General features: G+C 46.3%; 1 protein-coding gene across 1 annotated transcript; it reads left to right on the forward strand.

The window, feature by feature from the left end:
• Positions 1-1078: 1078 nt before the first annotated feature.
• GIMAP8 (GTPase, IMAP family member 8) lies at positions 1079-20333 on the forward strand. Its single transcript, XM_055130076.1, has 5 exons — positions 1079-1140; positions 4763-5396; positions 6496-6529; positions 14176-14793; positions 19543-20333. Exons 1-5 carry the CDS (start codon positions 1079-1081, stop codon positions 20331-20333), a joined length of 2139 nt encoding a protein of 712 aa, XP_054986051.1.
• The last annotated feature ends 433 nt before the right edge of the window (positions 20334-20766 follow it).

The raw sequence follows: 20766 nt of genomic DNA on the forward strand, positions 1-20766 counted from the left end.
CTCCGAATAAGATATTTAATTCCATCAGAAAATTGTCAGAAAATACAAATTTGGCTCTGACACAGGGCGCTGCCATCGCCCCGGGAGGGGGGTGGGGAACACACGTTTCCTCCCCAGAAAACACCAGAGCCTTGGGGAGCCGCAGCGCCTAAGAAGGCGCCTCCTGACCAGGACAGCAGCCCTGGGGTCTCCCTGGACTGTTCTGCTCGGCCTCCCGCCTGGGCCCCGCGCACATCTGCTCTCTCCGCTGTCCAGGCGCCTGGGCCAGCCTCGTCCTTATTTCTAGCCGCCGTCCCTCCCTGACCCGTGTCTGCGCGGCCGCTCCCTGCACCACATGCTGTGGTGGTGGCCTCGGTTACTCTTCCTCTGGGGGGACCCTGGGCGGGCAGTGACCTGGGGTGCGGCCTCTCCCTGCACGTGGCCTTGTGACCGCGCCGTCCTGGCCCGGCCCTGCCAGGGGGCCCGCTGGCGGGTCTGTTGCAATCGCGCCCGGCCTGTAGGTTTCACAGCGTGTCCGGGGCTGCGGCCCTGCTGGACAGCACCTGTCGCACTGACCTGCTCAGCGCCCCCTGCCGGCGGGTGCCCGCGCCTCCCCACGCTGGGTCCGGTTTGTTGGACCCTGAAGGCCCGAGACCCGCTCAGGCAGAACCTGGACGTGGGGGCCCAGGGCAGGGGCAGCGGGAGAGGGGACTGGCCGCCAGGGGGCAGGAGCGGCCAGTCCTTCCTCCCAGGGCCCGGCCCGGAACGGTCTCACCGAGTCAAACCCGTCAGGGATTCACAGCGTCCAGTCCCCACTCGCGCCCAGCCCAGGGGCGTGGCCAGAACTGAGCCCGGGGCGTCTGTCCCCAACCTGCTCGGCCCCCAGTGCGTGACGCCAAGGCCGGGTCAGGAGCTGCCCGAACCGAGTCTGGGAGACGCAGCCAGGAAGCCCTGGCCGCACCCGCTCTCCCTGCCCTCTCTCCCTGCTGGCTCTCCCTGCCAGCTGCCCCTGCCCGCTGCCCCTGCCCGCTGCCCGCTGCCCCTGCCCGCTGCCCCGCCAGCCCCTCCAGCTCGCCAACAGACCTCGGGAGCAGCCGCGATGGAGATGCCGGCGGTCCCTGGGGATCCGGAGGCTGCCATGGGCCCGGGCGCAGTGCCCAGGTAAGGGGGTCAGTTCGGACACAGGGGGGGGGGGCGGGCTGGGAGGCTACAGCCAGAGAAGGGCCAGGAGTCTCCTGAGGGCTGGATTTCAGGGGCTCCCTGGGTCCTCTGGCCCAGCTCAGGGCCCTGTGATTTGGGGGGAGCAGGGTCGCAGGGAGGGAGCACTGCGGGGCACAGCCCCAGGTCCTGCTGATGGGTCCTGTTCCATGGGGCAGAGGGCAGGAAGGGAGTCTGTCCTGCTGGGGGCCCAGGCTTATCCAGCAGCTTCTCTGACCCCTGAGCTGGAATTCAGGGACAATCCTGACACCCTGGAAACTTGGGTGGGTGCTGAAGCGCCCTCCGGGGAATATCTCAGAAAACCTCTGCCAGAGGTCTGGAGAGAATCAGTTATTTCTGGACATTGCTAAGCCTTGTCAGAGGGGGATTGGCTTGAGGCGGAGATGAAAGGGGGGAGTGAAGGGGAGAGTGAAGGGGAGAGGAGGGGAGGGGAAGTGAGCAGAGGGGAGGGGAGGGAAGGGCTGCTGTCTGTTCTGGCCTTCTCTGTGCTTGGGTTGGGCAATTGTGTGTGTGTGTGTGTGTGTGTGTGAGAGAGAGAGAGAGAGAGAGAGAGAGAGAGAGAGAGAGAGGAGAACCGGTGTGTTTCTCTGTGTGTGCGCATGTATGTTTGTGGTGTTAGAAGACAAGGGAACACTAGGAGTGTGTGTCCTTGGAGGGGCTAAAATGACATGGAATCAGCGTGTGTGTGTGTGTGTGTGTGTGTGTGTGTGAGAGAGAGAGAGAGAGAGAGAGAGAGAGAGAGAGAGAGAGAGAGCGCTGCCTCTTTGGAAAATAAGTTCCTTTTTCAGACCTGTTGGGTTTTCTCTGTTTCTTTTAGCTTTCTTACCCACTGGAGTCTAAAAAAAGAAAAATCTCTGCCCAAAAGTCCCACTTCACTTCCTCAGGATACTATAACAGGAGCATTTGTGTGTTCCTGTTCATTTGGGCCACCTGAGTCCCCTCTCCACACCTGAGGGCCTGAGAGCTGTCTGCTACCCTCCTGCCACCTGCTGTATCGCTGTTTCCCATCAGCACTCACTGAGCACCACTGTGTTCAGGCCTGGGATTAGGGCCCAGGACACGGAGCAGGGAGGGGGTGGGGTGGGGTGGGGTGGGGGGGAGGGTGCTTCTCTGGAGCTCCCCACTCAGGGTAAGTGAAGAACGGACACAGGAGCACAGTGAGTGAGCAGGGAAGGAGAGAGGGGAGCCGGGCAGCTGGGGTGCGTGGTCGCGGCAGAAATGCTGCTAGTTAGCAGGAAATGGCCTTTCTGTGGGGTTTACATATCACACATGTGGGCCCCGTGTCTGTTTAAGGGGTTGTACAGGGTAAAAGGTGACGGGTTGGGGTTGCTGAGGTCTTTGCCTAGACCTGGGACTGATTGTGGTTGTATTTCTTTGAATTCATTGGATTTTAGTCACAATGGTTGTGGTTACTAGGAGGAGAAAGAAGAGATGGGTTTTGCAATTTGCGTGGAAAGTCCTGTGTAGAAAGGAACCAGTTCTTACCAGTCAGAAAATATTAATACCTTTTTATGGGGGGATGGGTGGAGACACTCAACAGTGCTCAGAGATCACTCCTGGCCATGCTTAGGGGACCATACGTGGTGATGAGGATCAAACCTGGGTCAGCCACATGTGAGGCAAGGTCCCTACCTGCCCTACCATCTCTCTGGCCTCAGTATTTGCTTTATATTGCTTACTTAACAAGGACCTGTCAGAAAATAAATCATAAAAGCCAATTTGTGACAATTGTTGTAACTCACAGGGTGTCACTAAGGTCCTTGTCTGAGGATGCACAGAGCTGGTTGGTGCTAGTCGAGGCTTCTGTGTTACCATTTTTGTTCACTGAGCTCGGTGGGCTTCTGTGCAGCTTTCCCATCCAAGTTGCGGTGATTCCACTGGGCTGTCAGTGCTATGAAATTTGGAGGTGTCTCGCGGCGTGTGCTCTGGGACCTGCAATGACTTGGTGGCTAGGCATGTTGAAGAGGTTCAGTTGTGCAGCTGGGCTGTTTCTATGCCAGAAGATGGTGATAATGGGAGCTGCTGGTCCTCCAGCAATAGGAGGGAGTTATCTCCTATCCCCATTTTGAGAAGGCTCCAGAATTCTCAGCTTGGACCTGTGTAGATTCACTGGCATTCTTTGCAGGTTTGCACTGTAGCACTGCACTGTCCTCCTGTTGTTCATGGATTTGCTCGAGTGGGCACCAGTAATGTCTTTATTGTGAGACTTGTTTATTTTTTGCTTTTTGGGTCACACCTGGGAATGCACAGTGGTTACTCCTGGCTCTGCACTCAGGAATCACCCCTGACATTGCTCAGAGGACCATATGCGATGCTGGAAATCGAACCCGGGCTGGCCGCGTGCAAAGCAAATGCACTACCCGCTGTACTATTGCTCCAGCCCCTTGTTACTGTTTTTGGCATATCGAATACACCATGGGTAGCTTGACAGACTCTGCCATGTGGGTGGGATACTCTTGATAGCTTGCCCGGCTCTCTGAGAGGGATGGAGTAATCAAACCTGGGTTAGTCGCATGCAAGGCAAATGCCCTACCCGCCCTTTGCAGGATTAGTTGCCTAATTTTGAGAATAATGTTGTTTTGGATCACGTCTGGTGACACTTGGGGAGTTACTCCTGGCTCTGCACTCAGGAATTACTCCTGACAGTGCTTGGGGGACCATATGGGATGCCAGGGATGGAACCTGGGTTGGCTGAATGTAAGCAAATGCCCTACCCATTGTACTATCACTCTGATCCCCATTGTTTTTGGCCAAACCTAGTGGTGTCGAGGGGCTACTCCTGGCTCTTTGCTCACAGAGCACTTCTGACGGGGCTCAGGGAGTCATATGGGATGCCAGATCAAACCTGTGTGGGCCACATACAAGGCAAACACCCTTCCTGTTGTACTATGTCTGTGACTTCTCTAGCCCCAAATGTTGAGAATTATTTTTATATAAGCCTTTATCTAGAGTTGAATCGACTGCAAATGGCCACACCTGAGGGTGCTCAGGTTCCCCCAGGGCTACATTGAGTGACTCCTCACATAGGGTGAGCACCACTCGCACGGCTCCTTCCTTTGTGGTCTTGATCTGGTAGGTCTAGGCTGGATACTGGAAATCCACACTTTGAACATTTATCCTTTACTGTATCTGTAGTCCCAACATTGACCCTTGCTGTTTGCCAACATTTCTCAGTCAGGGCTTGAGTAATGCCCCCCTGGCACCCCTGCGTCACTTATGGTGCTCTGGGATATTCAGAGAGGGCCACATGTAATAAAGTCACATAAATGTGCCACCACAGCACAAGGCTGGGGGCCGTCCGGCAGGGCAGGGCAGGCCCAGGAAGGAAACACAGTTTGGAGGCGGCCACGGTTGGAGAGAGAGTGAGGAACGCGCATGTAGAAGGGCTGGTGGGTCCTAACGACAAAACAAGCCTTTAGTGAACCCCGGGAAGCCGGGTTTGCCCCAGAGCAAGCATGCAGAGATGGTTTCCCAGCCGTCCCAGGCACCTCAGGGTGCAGGGCCCCAAGGACAGTTGGGTTCTCACAGAGGGGAAGGTCCACGTGCTGCTTCTGCATCTTAACAGGAGCCGCCGGAGCACGCGGGAGCCGGGACTGAGGCTTCTCCTCCTGGGAAAACACGGCGCGGGGAAGAGTGCCACGGGGAACAGCATCCTGGGCCGGGAGGCGTTTGCGTCCAGATTCAGGGTGCAGGCGGTCACCACAGAGTGCCAGAGCGCGCACGGGACTGTGCGGGACACGGAGCTCGTGGTCATCGACACCCCCGACCTCTTCTCCTCGAGCGTCAGCGCCGAGGCCCAGCGTGGCCACCTCGAGCGCTGCGCGGAGCTCTCAGCTCCCGGCCCCCACGCGCTGCTTCTGGTCATCCCCATCGGCAACTTCAAGAAAGAGGACGCGGAAACCTTCCATCGCGCCAAGTCCAGGTTTGGACGGGAGACCGGGAAGCATAGCATCGTGGTCTTCACCAGGAAGGATGAGTTGGGGGAGGACTCCCTGCATGAGTTCGTGGAGAGCGACAAGGCCCTAAGGGCGCTGGTGCAGGACTGCGGGGGCCGGTACTGCGCTATCGACAACAAGGCCTCGGGGGCGGAGAGGGACGCGCAGGTGTCCGAGCTCCTCTGCAAGGTAAAGGGTCTGGTGGACCAGAACGGAGAACAGCCCTATTGCCTGGACCTCGGAAACGAGCACAGTGAATTGCAGGTGAGAACTCATGCCCATGTCTCCAAGCACCACTGTGATGCTAGAGCGAGTGGGACAATAGAGGCGCGAGTAAGTGGGACTTCATGGAAGAGAGGTTTCCTTTAGCGGATGGTTACCATACTCTGGGAAGAGGGGCGCAGAGTAGGGTCCTTTAAATAGTCCCCTCGGGACTTTGTTGGCAAAGTAGGACTTAGTGGTGACTCCTCCACCCTCTGTCCCCTTGGCTTCAATAAAATCACCTACTCTGGTGTCTAACTTCTGCTCCTGGGACCCCGGAAATCACCGAGTCTTTTCATGGGCTCTGACATTGGCATTTTCGATGTAGTCTCACCCTTCCCCAATTCTCTCTCCTTTGGGCCCCGCATTAATACAACTTTGAGGTGACTCCATCTCCTCCCCTCTTCCCGTGCTGACTCTGACCAAGTTACTGGGTGTCTCCCTTAGAGGATCTCAAGCTTGACATTCAAACCTTTGGGTTTTCATCTTAACTCTGTAATACTTTGCTTTTCCTCTCAAGTCGGTGCTCGACATTTTCATCCAACCTAAACCCAGACGTCAGCATCAGACCACTGCCCGCTCACCTCAGATATCCTCCAAGTCAAGTCACCCACCTACTTCTCTCCTTTCCTGCTGCCACCCCCTCGTCCTGTGAGGCTGTTTTCTCATCCCTGCTGTCTTGCCAGAGCCTTCCAATCACTCCACCCTCACTTGCCCTTTTCCCCTACTCATCAATTCAGTATTTAATTTTAATGGAAAAGACATTTGTAACTAAACACAAACACAGACTGTTTGAGGAACTTGCATTCAATTGGAGTGATTTCTGCGTGGAAACAAAGGAATTTCTGCTTTTCTGTAAGAGAATGTTGCTACAGGGAGTTCTATGAATTTAAGTACTGGAGAAAGTAAAATTAAGTAAAAACTCATCATAGGGGGCTGCTTTTGGTCAAACTTGGACTTCTTGGGATGGGTGAGTTTGATGCCCCAACAGGAGGAAGGGAGAGGAAAACCAGAGTTTATGAAGCATCTGCTATGTTCCAGACACTTAGTAGAGAGGTATGGTTGCACCGATCTGTCCGTAATTTCTGCCTTTATTTTCCAGGATACCATGAATGAAAGACGTGACAATTCACATGGTAAGATGATCTTTAACTATTTTGAGCTCAAATTTGTATTCCTTTGAATGTATTACACATTAAAATGTAAAGTAGATTAGTCAGGACAGAAATGCACCCTGAAGGCCTTCCCCAGATCAGGCCCACAGTCGGTTCCCCAGGGAACTTTTCATGTGTGCACTGGGTGTAGCACCAGCCAATGGTGTGACGAGAGAACCTTTGACCTCCTCTGAAATCTTATGGAGTTGTGCCTGACTCTGCCTCTTCTTTCTGGTTAATCACGATCCATTTCTGATTCCTTCTGAAGAAACAGAAATAGTTACTTCATGGGTAACTCTGGCCCCTAGAGCCCAATCTCTAATGTAATGGTGACCAATAGTGGCACTTCTTGTGTGCACTTGATTTGTCAGTATGCAGAGATCTACCTCATTCTATGTAGTTGCTGGAGTTGTGTTCAAATAGGGGCAAATTCAGCTGATTTGGCCATCGCCTCACTGATCAGCTCTCAGGTTATTTATGGACCAGCTCTGTGCCATAAGTAAATATTTAATGGTGAAAAAATAGATAACTTCTCTGTCCTCATGCCCAATAATAACCAAAGTTATTAACCAAATAATGATGGTGATTAAAGCTGAGACGTTATGTACTGAGAAATTAAATACGTCACTCAATAAGGTGTTATATACTATTAAATACTTAGAATATATAAAATATCTTTATAATAACCCTTATAAGGATAAGGGTATTACCAATGTTCTCATTTTACAGATGAGCCAATTTTTTTAGCTTTTTGGGCCACACCCGGCAATGCTCAGGGGTTACTCCTGGCTCTGCACTCAGGAATCACCCCTGGCAGTGCTCGGGGGACCACATAGGATGCTGGGAATCGAACCTAGGTCAGCTGCGTGCAAGGCAAATGCTCTACCCTCTGTACTATCACTCCAGCCCCCAGATGAGCCAATTGAACCAGAAATATGGACAATCAAATTCTGCCAACCTATAAAACATTAAGTTCTATAAATGCCCTTCAATCTCACTCCCCAGATACAAAGTTATCATTGAACAGAGTTGGGTTCGTTGACTATTGGCAAGAAGGCAATGGAATAACATGGGAAGTCTCAGAGTGGGAGTGAAAGAAAGGCCTGTGTGTAGGATGTGGGCTTGTGTGAACTGTGTTCACTAGGTTCTGTGGTATCAGTAGCCTTCCAGCTGATACTTATTGTTTTTTGTTTTTGCTTTATGGGTCACACCTGGCGATGAACAGGAACTACTCCTGACTCTGCACTCAGGAATTACTCCTGGTGGTGCTTGGGAACCATATGGGATGCTGGGAATCAAACCCGGGTCAGTCACGTGTAAAGCAAATGCCCTACCCGCTGTACCAGCTCCTCAGCTGATACTTTATTATTTTTTAAATTTTTTTATTTTTTATTTTTTTTTAGAGTTTCTTTTTTTTTATTTTATTAAATCACTGTGTGGGATATTACAATGCTTTCGGGCTTAGGTCTCAGTTATACAATGCTGAAACAACCATCCCTTCACCAGTGCCCATATACAACCACCAAAAAAAAAAAAAAAACCACACAGTACACCTCCCATCCCGCCCCCCCACCCCCTACCTTGTAACTGATAAGTTTCATTTTACATTCTGTTTACTTTGGTTACATTCAATATTTCAACACAAACCTCACTATTGTTGTTAGGAGTACCCCACTAGATTCAGACCTACTATGAAGACAAATAAGGCTACCGCGGCTGCGCGGTTTTGAATTTCTGTACTTTAACAAGAATTCCAGGGAGATTTCTTCCAGATATTAGATAATTGCAGGCTTGAAAACCCAATCTGTGGTCGTCTTAATATGGCGGCCACCGCGCCCTTCATCCCCGGAGAGAAAGAGGCAAGAGAGAGAAATACCTTTCCCCTCCTGGGCGGGCACGGGGCCGAGGCTTAGTTCTCAGGCTGGAGACATTCTGCGAGGAGTTGCCCACGCCGAAAGAGGTTTTGCTGGGTCTCAGCTGATACTTTAAATGCATATCTGTTTCCTCTCCCAGACTTAGGGACAAGACCCTCATGATAGGGCCTGAAGGACTCAGACTCAGTGACCACATCGAGATGCTACCTGTACTTTGTTTAGCTTATTGACTTGGTGTTGATCGTAGCTCCTGGGAAAAATAGTTGGGACAGGAGATGTATGGAAATAGGACTTTATGTGATATGTGTGTGTGTTTCAGCATACCCAGTAGTGCTTGGGGCTTACTCCTGGCTCTAGGCTGAGGGATCACTCCTGGCTGTGCTTGGGCACCATATGAGATGCCAGAGATGAAACCAGTGTTGGCTGTGTACAACATAATTGCCTTGTCCACTGTACTCTCTCTGGACCCAAGAAATATATGTTTGATTCTATTTTTTTTGATTAGGGGCTATACTCAGCTTTACTTAAGGTTTAGTCTCGGCTTTGTGCTCAGGAATCACACTTGGCAGTGCTGGAGGTTGAATTAGGGTTGGCCTCATGCAAGGCAAACTGCTTATCCCCTGTGCAATCTTTCTGGTCCCTATTGTTTGGATTTCACAGTAATTCACTTATATGGAATAAGACGTTCATATCATGATAGTCCTAAGTATGATATATCATGATAGTCTTAAGTATGATGGCTTTTGATATGTATGGTGACTTTTGATAAGTAAGACTTTGACATGTCTATATACCCTATCACCATTTAGAGAAAGTATTAGATGAACATTTAGATAAAGTTGCAATTTAGATAAAATCACCATTAAGTATGAAGATTTTTGGCATGTGTTGTCATTGCTTGGGGGTCACTGTCCCCTGGTGACCTGGGGATCCTCAGGTATGTCCAGGGCCAGTCACTGTCCCCCAGCCAGCTGATGATGGATGAAGGAATGGGGTCAGGGGGTTGTTGTTAAACAATGGCCATTTATTCAAGTCTTATAGTGTCAGTTATAGAAAAATCATGAAGGGTTGGGGGGTAGCAACCACACATAGGTGTGGTTGAACATTATAATAAACTATGAACAGATGTAAAGCCCATCCTTTGGGGGAAGTTATTCTAGGAGATTTACCCAAGGATAGAATCTCATTTAGGGGCTCTAGATTCCTATGAGTAGATCCTCCAAGGGTGGAATTTCATCTAAGGACCATTGTTTTCTCCTTTCCTTTGCTAATAATCCACTTAGACAAACATATAAATTTTACCCCTTAATAATATTTCTAGTCATTTTGTATGAACATGGTAAGATATATATTGAGCTTAAAAGGTGGCTCTTCCTGGGGACATCTCGCTATATATCCCAGACTACAGTCCTCAGACCAGGTTAGTTTTTCTTAACCCCAGCAGGGTCCTTATTCAATCACTTTTTTGGGGTTATGTCAGTTTGCTCCCTGACCATGCTCTTAACTTATTATACTTCTTATAGTGCTTAGCCTGTCACTTTTTGATGCCAGATTTGCCCTTGGTCTATCTATGTCCATTGGTGAGACCCTTTTGTGGAGTGTTAGAAACTAAGGGCAACTGAGGCTTACGTCCACTAAAGAGTAAATATGATTTGGAGTAAATTAACTCCCATGTTAGAAAAGTATAGCATTAATTGTCTTCCTGTGTCTATACAGAAAGGATATTGCTCTAAAATAAACTATGCAAAGGACATAAAAGAAAGAGAAAAGCAGTATTTCACTTGCATGTACAAAACCTAGAGCCCTCAGAAGATTTTTTTTTTTTTTGAAGTGCACTGAGAACTTTAATGTCCACTTTGTTCTAAAATAGATTTATGCATAACAGAATTTTTGTTTGTTTGTTTGTTTTTTTTTATTATAGTTTATTTTTAATTAGTGAGTCAACGTGAGGGTACAGTTACAGATTTATACATTTTTGTGCTCATGTTTCTCCCTTACAAAGTTTGATAACCCATCCCTTCACCAGTGCCCATTCTCCACCACCTCTGACCTATAGATTACAGGGTCTGATTGAGGGATATTTGTGATAAACAGACAGGGAAGATGAGCACAAAGGAGAGGTGAAAAATGAACACAGAGAATTGGGAGTGCCCCAAGGAGTTTTGGTATGCCTCGGGAGCACTGTGGTGAGTATAACTCAATAAACCTAAGCTTCCCGTGGGTGGGGGGAGGACAAACCAATGTTACTTCTTTAAAAGCTTAGAAATATAATCTAACAATGTATGATCACATTTGATAAGTGTGATGAAGTTTGACATGTCTATATATTTGACCACCGTTTAGATAAAGATGTTTCACTTCTATCACTTGGATATTCTTGCTGCTGCTTCTCAAAAGTACCTGCAAATTCTATCAACAGAGTATAATCTGACTATTATTAAATGTCTTATAATGGACTCACACAACTTGTGGTCTTATGTCTGACTTCGTTCTTTTTTAAATGTTTTTGAGATTCATTATGTTGCATATCATTTATTCTTTATTTATTTTGGGGGACCACATATGGTCATTCTGTGGACTTACTCCTGACTCTGTGTTTGGGGATTACCCATGGAAGAGCTCAGGGAACCATATGGGGTTCTGGGAATCAAACTTGAGTTGACCACCTGCAGGGGAAACATCCTAACCACTGAACTATTACGTGAATATACCACTAAAAAGCATTTTAATTATATTTCATATTTATTCAATATATTTGAAATAACTCAAAGACTTACCCTATCCTTAAAAATAGGCTCTGTTTATTTTAGTATAATCCCATTTATGTACAAAAAAACCCTTTAGGGGCTGGAGTGATAGCACAGCGGGTAGGGCATTTGCTTTGCATGCGGCCGACCTGGGTTTGATTACCAGAATCCTATATGGTCCCCTGAGCACCGCCAGGAGTAATTATTGAGTTAATGAGCCAGGAGTAACCTCTGTACATCGCCAGGTGTGACCTAAAAAAGCAAAAAAAATGGAAAAAAGATAAAAAGAAAACTTTGTATATATTAAAATAACCTCAATCATTAATGGATTAGGTTATTTTTGGAAATATTTGGACTGAGACCTACTTAACCATACCTTCTATCCATTATTTGCATATTACTGTTGTCTATCATTTCAAGAAAGCTTAAAAGTCAGTCTAATTTGTAATTCCTCCTCCTGCCCCCACCATGCTTGCCCCACTCAGGGAAGATGTGAGTCCCAGTTCAGGGCATTAGTCAGAATATTGATGTTCTCACATTATTAACCTCCTGCTGCTTCAACTCAGGAACTTGATCAAGTTTTGGAACTCTTTCTTTTTTTTTTTTTTGCTTTTTGCGTCATACCCGGCGATGCAAAGGAGTTACTCTGGCTCTGCACTCAGGAATTACTACTGGCGGTGCTCAGGGGACCATATGGGATGCTGGGATTCAAACCCGGGTCGGCCGTGTGCAGGGCAAACGCCCTCCCCACTATGCTATTCCTCCAGCCCCAAGTTTTGGAACTCTTAACACAGAACTTGAGAATGTCAAATAGATTTAGATAGTGTGTTTCCTGTCGACATTTGGTAGTAAGGGATAGAGTCTGTATTGCTGTCTGAGGTCATGTTTGTATTAGTGTTGTCTGCAGTGAAGTGTTTCAGAGTCTTTGCTTCCCATCTGAAATTTTCAGTTTACAAACTATAGACATCTGGGCACTTACTATGGATTCTGAACTTGTACTTTTAAGGGAAGCAAATAAGCTTTAGAAATGTTTTCTTTCTTTCTTCCTTCCTTCCTTCCTTCCTTCCTTCCTTCCTTCCTTCCTTCCTTCCTTTCTTTCTTTCTTTCTTTCTTTCTTTCTTTCTTTCTTTCTTTCTTTCTTTCTTTCTTTCTTTCTTTCTTTCTTTCTTTCTTTCTTTCTTCCTGAATCACCGTGAAGTACAGTTACAGGTTTTCAAAGTTTCGTGCTTGTGTTTCAGTCATACAATGCTTGAGTACCCATCCCTCCACCAGTGCCCATTTTTCATCACCAGTGGTCCCAGCATCCCTCCCACCACCCCCACCCCATCACCTCCACCCTGCCCCAACTCTGTGGCGGGGAATTCAAGCTAGGGATTTTCTGAAGATAGAGGTGAAATGATTTCTGAGAAAGATAATCAAAAGCACCAAATACATTATAAAACAATGCTTAATGTTAGTAACAAATAGCCATTTACAACAGTGGTTATTTATATAAGTAATCTTCCTTTTTAAGTTAAAGACACTGAAAACACATGTGGTGCAAAAGGCTTAAAACAAATAACAAATATAACCCTAGTGTTTATTTGTCAAAACTCTTCAATGGTGTCTTCAACTGGATTTTAAAATATAAGGGCAGTTTCATGGTCTGGCATCATTGACGAATCATGAAAGCACAGAAACTTTTTCCCAAGATTTTAAAAAAGGGGCAATGCTGGTCAGGATTTGGTAAGTGAATATAACACACCTACTGAAATTCTTCTCTCATATCATGGAACCTTGGAGGTAAATTTTAAAGGCAGAAATGTCTTCATTTTAGAACGTTACACACAAAAGAAGTCATTAAGAGTGGAAAAGTGGGATTTTTTATGTTCAGACTATAATTAGCAACACAACTGTCTTCTGAAGTTACATTAATTATCCTTCAAGATCCACAGTGTGAGGCATAAAACCTGATTGCTTTGATAACAGAGTCCTAATGTTTCATTTTAACAAATGACTTATGAATGCTCTTGCAATCTAATCTTCCAAGAAAACGTAGTTTCCACTCTTCTTTTGTTCTACATCCTTAGTGGAGTTCAGTTTGTTTATTCTTGGCCAATAGTTGTTTGGATCCCTTCTGAATGTAATTTCAAGCTGAGACAAAAACTTATTTATGCTAGCCGAAAGAGTTTGAGGACTGTTTGCGAGTATGTTCCTGGATGGAACACCATCAAAAGTGATGATTGGATCAGCAAGGTCTGTGGACATGACCAAGTCATGCTCCACCACAAAGGTTGCTTTCCTTGCCTGTAGGATGACACGTTTGACAACTGGAGCAGCCCTTAGTCTCTGTGCAGAATTCAAATAGGCAGATGATTCCTCAATTAAATAGACATCAGCAGGTTTGCCCAGACACAGGGCTAGAAGCTACTTGCTGCAGTTCCCCACCAGACAATGTCTGGACCTCTTGATCAATGGTGTTTTCAATCTGCACAGGCTTTGTTACATCAGTTACAAATTGCAAATGAGTATAAGCATCTGTGAGTTTTTCATGTAAAAGCTGCCATGAACCAACACTGCCTGTTGGTTTGAAACTGATTTTCTGTGGCTTGTAACTGGGTACTCCTCCTGCATCAGGTTTAAGTTCTTCCGGCAAGCATTCTGATAAATACAGTGTTACCAGCATCACCATGATTTGAGAATCTGTAACCTTAACTGTAGAATTTCCCAGCATGCTCCATATCAAATGTAGTAATGGAATGAGAGAAATTAAAGGTTTGAGACTAGCAAAGGCCAAGCCTATTATGGTCATGTTTCTGGGCAATCTCACACTTTCTGCAGTGGTGCATTTGCCTGTCACCCTTTCCTGGCTTCCACCTACTGGGTGTCTTCTGACCAGGTCAGAGCTTTATGGGTTCACAGTCCTGCTATCACTGTCTACAAAAATTGGCAAAAATGAGAATCAATCCCTGTCATCTCCATACTCATCTGCAAGCAGAGACTCTGAGTCTGCCCGTTTTGCCTACAGGGTCCGAGGAGATGCAGCTGCAGTCGGCCAGCAGTGAGCTAGCCCCCGAGACATCAGAACTGAGGGTCCTGCTGGTGGGCAAGCACGGCGCGGGAAAAAGCACAGTCGGAAATCGCCTTCTGGGGGAGCAGGCCTTTGACACCGGATTCAGTGAAGAACCCATGACCACAAAATTTCAGTCTCAGAGTAGAGTCTGGGAAAATAGGAACATTTTGATCATCGATTCTCCAGACATCTCATCTCCAGATAGTTTTAAGGGGCAGTTTCAGAGAACCACACGTGGGGGCCCCCATGTCATCCTGATGGTGATTCCAATCGGCTCATTTTCCAAGAAAGATGAAGATCTGCTGGAAACCCTTCGAAAAACTTTTGGAACCAAAGTCTTTGAGCACATGTTCATTCTCCTCACCAGGGAAGAAGATAGACGTCAGAGTACAGAAATGTTAAAAGATAGAGATGATTCTCTCAATAGTCTCCTCAGGAAGTGTAAAAATAAAAAATTCTCCAACTACAAAGCAGTGGGGGAGGAGGAACAGCAGCAGGTGGATCAGCTCCTGCAAGAACTCGTGATTCTGACGCAGCAGAATGCGAATAAGCCATGTGCCATGGTAAAGGAAGGTAAGTAACGCACAGAAAATCTTTCTACATTCTTTAAAAAGGAGCAGAAAATACATTTTTTTTTGCTTTCTGGGTCACACCTGGCGATGCACAGGGGTTGCTCCTGGCTCTGCACTCAGGAATTACTCCTAGCGGTGCTCAGGGGACCATATGGGATGTTGGGAATTGAACCCGGGTCGGCCGCATGCAAGGCAAACGCCCTATCCGCTGTGCTATTGCTCCAGCCCCTCCTATTGTTTTCTTGAACTGAGTTCTCTCTCCCCATATGCCAGTCTCTCTCTCAATCTCTTATTCTCTCTCTCTGCCTCTCCGTTTATTACTCTCTGTGGAATCTCTTGTTTTTTTTTTTCTCTGTCGGAGAGGGGAGGCAAATCTCTTGACTTGATAAGCTCAGGGATCTTGAACTCTCTCATGGGCAGAGTCACATGGCACTAGGTGGGCTTTGGAATCCCCGTCACTCTGTCATATCTACTGTTTAGGCAGGAGTCTCCAGATACTTCTCCCTATTGTTCTAACCACTCAGTCGGAGATTCTTTCAACTCAGCCTTACACATTCCTTTCCCTCATTCAGATGAGAATGTTTGAAGCAGAGGAGAAAGGGTTGCTGTTGGCTCGGGGTCTGAGACACATCTTTTTATTGACTTGTCATGTTCTGCATGGAGGGAGCCAGGCGCTAGGAGTCTCTTAAAGGAGAGACATGTAGGAAAGTGAGTAGAACCTTTGTGGAGAAAACACAACTTGCAGTGGGGTCCGGAGAATGTGTAGGGTATGGGGGCAGGTGTGGGAAGTTGGAAATGTGCCTGTTGGGACACTCAATTGGAATATAAGTGGTGGCCTGAGCACAGCATTTGTAGGGAACAAAAGGGACGATCTTTATGTAGATGGACGTGTCACACTTCTTGATAATGGCAATGAGAGGGGATATCAATGATAGAGGGCCTTGAATGTCATCCTGAAGGTAGGAAGCAGAGACTAAATTAAAAAATTTAAAAAAAAATTTATTGAATCACTGTGAGATAGTTACAAGCTTTCATGTTTGGGTTACAATCTCACAATGATCAAACACATTCCTCCAGCAGTGCACATTCCCTACCACCAATATCCCGGGCATAATTCCCCTTTCCCTCCCTCCTCCTGCCTCTATGGCAGACAATATTCCCCATACTCTCTCTCTACTTTTGGGCATTATGGATTGCAATACAGACACTAACAGGTCATCATGTTTGGTCCATTATCTACTTTCGGCATGTATTTCCCATCCCAACTGGTTCCTCCAGCCATCATTTTCTTAGTGATCCCTTCTCTATTCCATCTGCCTTCTCCGCTCTGCTCATGAAGCAGTCTTCCAGCTATGGGGCAATCCCCCTGGCCCTTGTACCTACTGTCCTTGGGTGTCAGCCTCATGTGAAAGCAGAGACTAAATTACATGACAAATATGGAGGTGTTAGAGGGTCAGTCTATTTCTTTTCATCCTCTAAACATAATTATGAGACTATAGGTTTAGGATAAGATATTTTAAAATTTCTCCTATTTAGAAGTCTCTCCTTTATGTGTTGAGGTGGATATTCATCCCTTGGCAAAGGTTTTATGGCTGAGGAGATACATAAAAAGATCTAATGGATGGACAGGTCACAGTCTGTCTCAGACACGAAGACACAGGGACCCCTAACAAACATATTGTAAGATCTTTTCACCTGACATTTCATTAACAGTGACATTTATTCTCCATCCACACATACAGAACCAAGGTAGTGGATTATCCTTTATTAAGATCATGAATGGCTTTTGATTCATCGTGAAGACACAATTAAACACAAGTTTAAATTTTAACTTAACATATTTTTAAACACAAGTTTTTTTTAATTTAATAGTTTATTTTTAATTAGTGAGTCAACGTGAGGGTACAGTTACAGATTTATACATTTTTGTGCTCATGTTTCTCCCTTATAAAGTTTGATAACCCATCCCTTCACCAGTGCCCATTCTCCACCACCAGTAAACCCAACATCCCTCCCCCCCTCCCCAGTCCTGTCTCCCCCCACCCCACACTGCCACTATGGCAGGGTATTCCCTTTTGTTCACTCTTTCTGATTAGGTGTTGTGGTTTGCAATAAAGGTTAAACACAAGTTTTAAAGAAGTGCTCTTCTTGCCTTCCAAGTGGAGCTCAGGGGGCCTGTGGCTTCTTTTAGAAATTCTTGACCAATAGGAAGGACATGGTAGTGTCAAGTTCTTACTGTGCCAGGGACCCCAGTGGCCACCCTGGAAGTGCTCAGGGACCTCCAGGGCTGCATCAGGTAATGCCTGGTACTCAGAGGCAGTGTAGTGCTGGGGATGAAGGCCTGGCCAGGTATTTGCCCTCACCCGCCTGTTATCTCCTGGACCCCAAGTTGATTTAAATGAGAAATCATGCATGCTAGCATGATTCTGCTGAAGGAAGCATTAATCCTTCAACAGTCTGTGTAATTTACTTGCTTTTTAATAAAAATGTAAAGTTCAATAAAATAAGACAAAGTCACACGACAAACAGAAGACAAAGATAAAATATTAGACTGGAGCCAGATGAGTAGGAGATGAATAAGAAAGCCAGAGCACTCACAGCGTGCTAAGAAGTCAGAAAAGATTCCAGAATAGAAGCAGAGGAGATTCAGTTCCCTGTCTGGCTTAGCACAGGACAGAGACTGGGTATCACATCCTGCTTCTGAGTTAATAAACATTCTGACGTACAAGTCATTTCTATGTGTAGGGCTGGAGCTTCCAGGGGGAAGAGGGCTTGTGCGTTCTGAGCATCCTCTCATGTAATACGTGGCCTAACTGGGAAAGGTGTATTCAGGTCAACTACTTTTTCTTTTTTCTTTTATCCTTCCTTATTTGTTTATTTATTTATTTTCATTTTTAATTGAATCACTATGAGATGGTTACAAAGCTTTCATGATTGAGTTTCAGTCATTTAATGATTGAACACCCATCCCTCTACTGATGCACATTTTCCACCACCAATGTCCCCAGTGTTCCTCCCGCCACCCCCACCCCATCCCACCTCCTGCCTCCATGGCAGAGACCTTCCTTCTTACTCTCTCTCTACTTTTGGGCATTGTGGTTTGCAATACAGATACTGAGAGATCATTGTGTTTGGTACTTACTCTACTTTCAGCAAACATCTCCCTTCCTGAGTGACCCCTCCAACCATCATTGACTTAGTGATTCCTTCTTTATTACAACTGCCTTCTCCCCCAGCACATGAGGCAGACCTCCAAATTGTGGAGTGATTCTCCTGGCCCTTGTCTCTAGTGTCCTTGGGTGTTAGTCTTATATTTTGTTATTTTATATTCCACAAATGAGTGCAGTTATTCTATGTCCGTCTCTCTCTTTCTGACTCATTTCACTTAGCAGGATACTCTCCATGTCTATCCACTTATAAGCAAATTTCATGACTTTATCTTTTATAATAGCTGCATAGTGCTTCATTGTGTAGATGTATCAAAGTTTTTTTTAACCAGTCATCTGTTCTTGGGCATTTGGGCTGTTTCCAGATTCTGGCTATTGTGAACAGTGCTGCAATAAACATACAAGTGCAGATGTAATTTCTGTTGTTCATTTTTGCACCCTAGGGATATATTCCCAGAAGTGGTATTTCTGGGTCATAGGGAAGCTCAATTTCTAGTTGTTTGAGGAATATCCATATTGTTTTCCAGAAAAGCTGGACCAGTCAGCATACCCACCTACAATGAATGAGAGTCCCTTTCTCCCTGCATCTGTACCAGCACTGGTTGTTCTCATTCTTTTGGATGTGTGCCAGTTTCTGTGGTGTGAGATAATACCTCATTGTTGTTTTGATTTGCATCTCCCTGATGATTAGTGATGTAGAGCAATTTTTCATGTGCCTTTTGGCCATTTGTATTTATATTTTGAGGAAGTATCTCTTCATTTCTTCTCCCTATTTTTCTATGTGGTTGGAAGTTTTTTTTTTTTTTAGAAAAGTTCTACCAGTGTGTTGTATATCCTGGATATTAACCCCTTATCTTATGGGTACTGGGTAAATAATTTTTCCCATTCCATGGGCTCTCTCTGTATTTTGGTCACTGTTTCTTTTGAGGTGCAGAAGCTTCTTAGTTTAATGTAATCCTATTTGTTTATGTTTGTTTCCACATGCTTGGTCAGTGGTGTGTCATCCTTGAAGATGCCTTGAGCTTCGATATCATGGAGGGTTCTGCCTACATTTTCTTCCATGTACCTTGTGGATTCAGGTCTGACACTGAGTTCTGTGTCAGTTAATTCATCTGGATTTGACTTTTGTGCTTGGTGTTAGACAGAGATCTGAGTTCATTTTTTTGCATGTAGTTGTCCAGTTTTCCCAGCATCTCATGTTGAAGAGGCTTTCCTTGCTCCTCTTCACATTTCTTGCTCCTTTGTCAAAGATTAAATGATCATATGCTTGAGAGTCTGTGTCAGAATATTCAACTCTGCTCCATTGGTCTGCGGGTCTGTTTCTATTCCAATACCATGCTGTTTTAATTACTACTGCTTTGTAGTACAGTTTGAAGTTGGGGAAGGTGATGCTGCCTGTCTTCTTTTCCCCAAGGACTGCTTTAGCTATTCGTGGGGGTTCATAGTTCCGTATGAATTTCAGGAGTGTTTTGTTTATTCCTTTGAAAAATGTTATGGGTATCCTTATAGGGACAACTTTGAATCTGCATAATACTTTGAGGAGTATTGCTCAACTAATTTTTTCTTCTTCTTCCCCTCTACAGATACCCTGAGCATTGTCCTTGTGGGGAGGGGCGGGACTGGGAAGAGCGCAACTGGAAACACCATCCTCAGGCGGATGGCGTTCCCCTCACAGCTCAGTGCTCGGTCGGTTACCAAGACCTGCCAGACCGGCAAGGAGAAGTGGGGGGAACAGGAAGTAGTGGTTGTGGACACGCCTTCCCTCCTCCTGGTACCCAACGACTCCGAGGGTCCATCCCAGCTAGAAGAGGAGGTAAGACGCTGTTCGTATTACTGTGAAGGGAACAGGATTCTCTTTGTCCTGGTGTTCCAGTTGGGAAGGTTCACTCAAGTGGATCAAAGTGTTTTGGTGCAGTTAGAGAAAATCTTTGGAGAGAAAGTTAAGGAATACACAATTGTGCTGTTCACTCGGAAGGAAGATCTAGGGGGTGACAGCATTGAAGATTACCTTAAGAATGTAGATTGCAAAGCTCTTAAGAAGACTGTTGAAGAGTGTGGAGGGCGAGCTTGTGCCTTTAGTAACAGAGAGTCAGGTGAAGCTGGGGAAACCCAGGTGAGAGATCTGCTGACAATGGCCAATGAACTGATAAAGAGCCATGGCGGGCATGGATATCCTTTTATTTTGGATGAGGTTACCCAAAGAATTAAACTCATGAAAAGTGCTCAGGAAAAGTCCAAACACAAATCTCAGAAACAGGATTCAAGAAATAATTTCACAGAGATGGTCGTAAATGCACCAGGTAGAATGAAAGACTACGCTTGTAAGAAGCTCAAGACCTGTAAATGGCGATCCACTGAGCACAGCCAGGAGTGATCCCAGAGCATAGCCAGGTGGGACCCCCTGACCATCCCACCCCCAATTAGTTGCCAGGGGCTGGAGAGATCACCCAATGGGTTGGGCACATGTTTGTGGGTAGCAGGCAAGTTTCAATACCTGCCACCACGTGGTTTCTGGAGCATCCTGGAATAGCTCCTGAGCACCATGGTTGTAGCCACCCAAAATAAAGTAACAAACAAACAAACAAAACGTGAAGTTCCCAAAGGTGTCTATCATAGCCAGGGCCTCTTTAATTTAGAGACCCTCAGGCTGGGGGCAGGCATGGTAGAATGTAGCGAAAGGAAGAGGGCCTATGACTTGGAGAGTTTGAGAGGTAAACACCCACCTCCTCATCACCCTTCTGTTTGTTGGGGGGTTATAAATGAGCAGGCTGGGGCAGATATTAGGGGGTTAGAAAGGAAGGAAGAAA

Source organism: Sorex araneus, chromosome 1 (genome assembly GCF_027595985.1).
Source record: "Sorex araneus isolate mSorAra2 chromosome 1, mSorAra2.pri, whole genome shotgun sequence".
Taxonomy (NCBI): Eukaryota; Metazoa; Chordata; class Mammalia; order Eulipotyphla; family Soricidae; genus Sorex; species Sorex araneus.

Excerpts from the sequence above, each read along its gene's own strand:
- GIMAP8 (XM_055130076.1), top strand. The coding sequence starts at position 1,079 with ATGGAGATGCCGGCGGTCCCTGGGGATCCGGAGGCTGCCATGGGCCCG. Across the intron at positions 6,530-14,175 it reads AAGACGTGACAATTCACATG|GGTCCGAGGAGATGCAGCTG; the intron begins GTAAGATGATCT and ends TTTTGCCTACAG. Across the intron at positions 14,794-19,542 it reads ATGTGCCATGGTAAAGGAAG|ATACCCTGAGCATTGTCCTT; the intron begins GTAAGTAACGCA and ends TCCCCTCTACAG.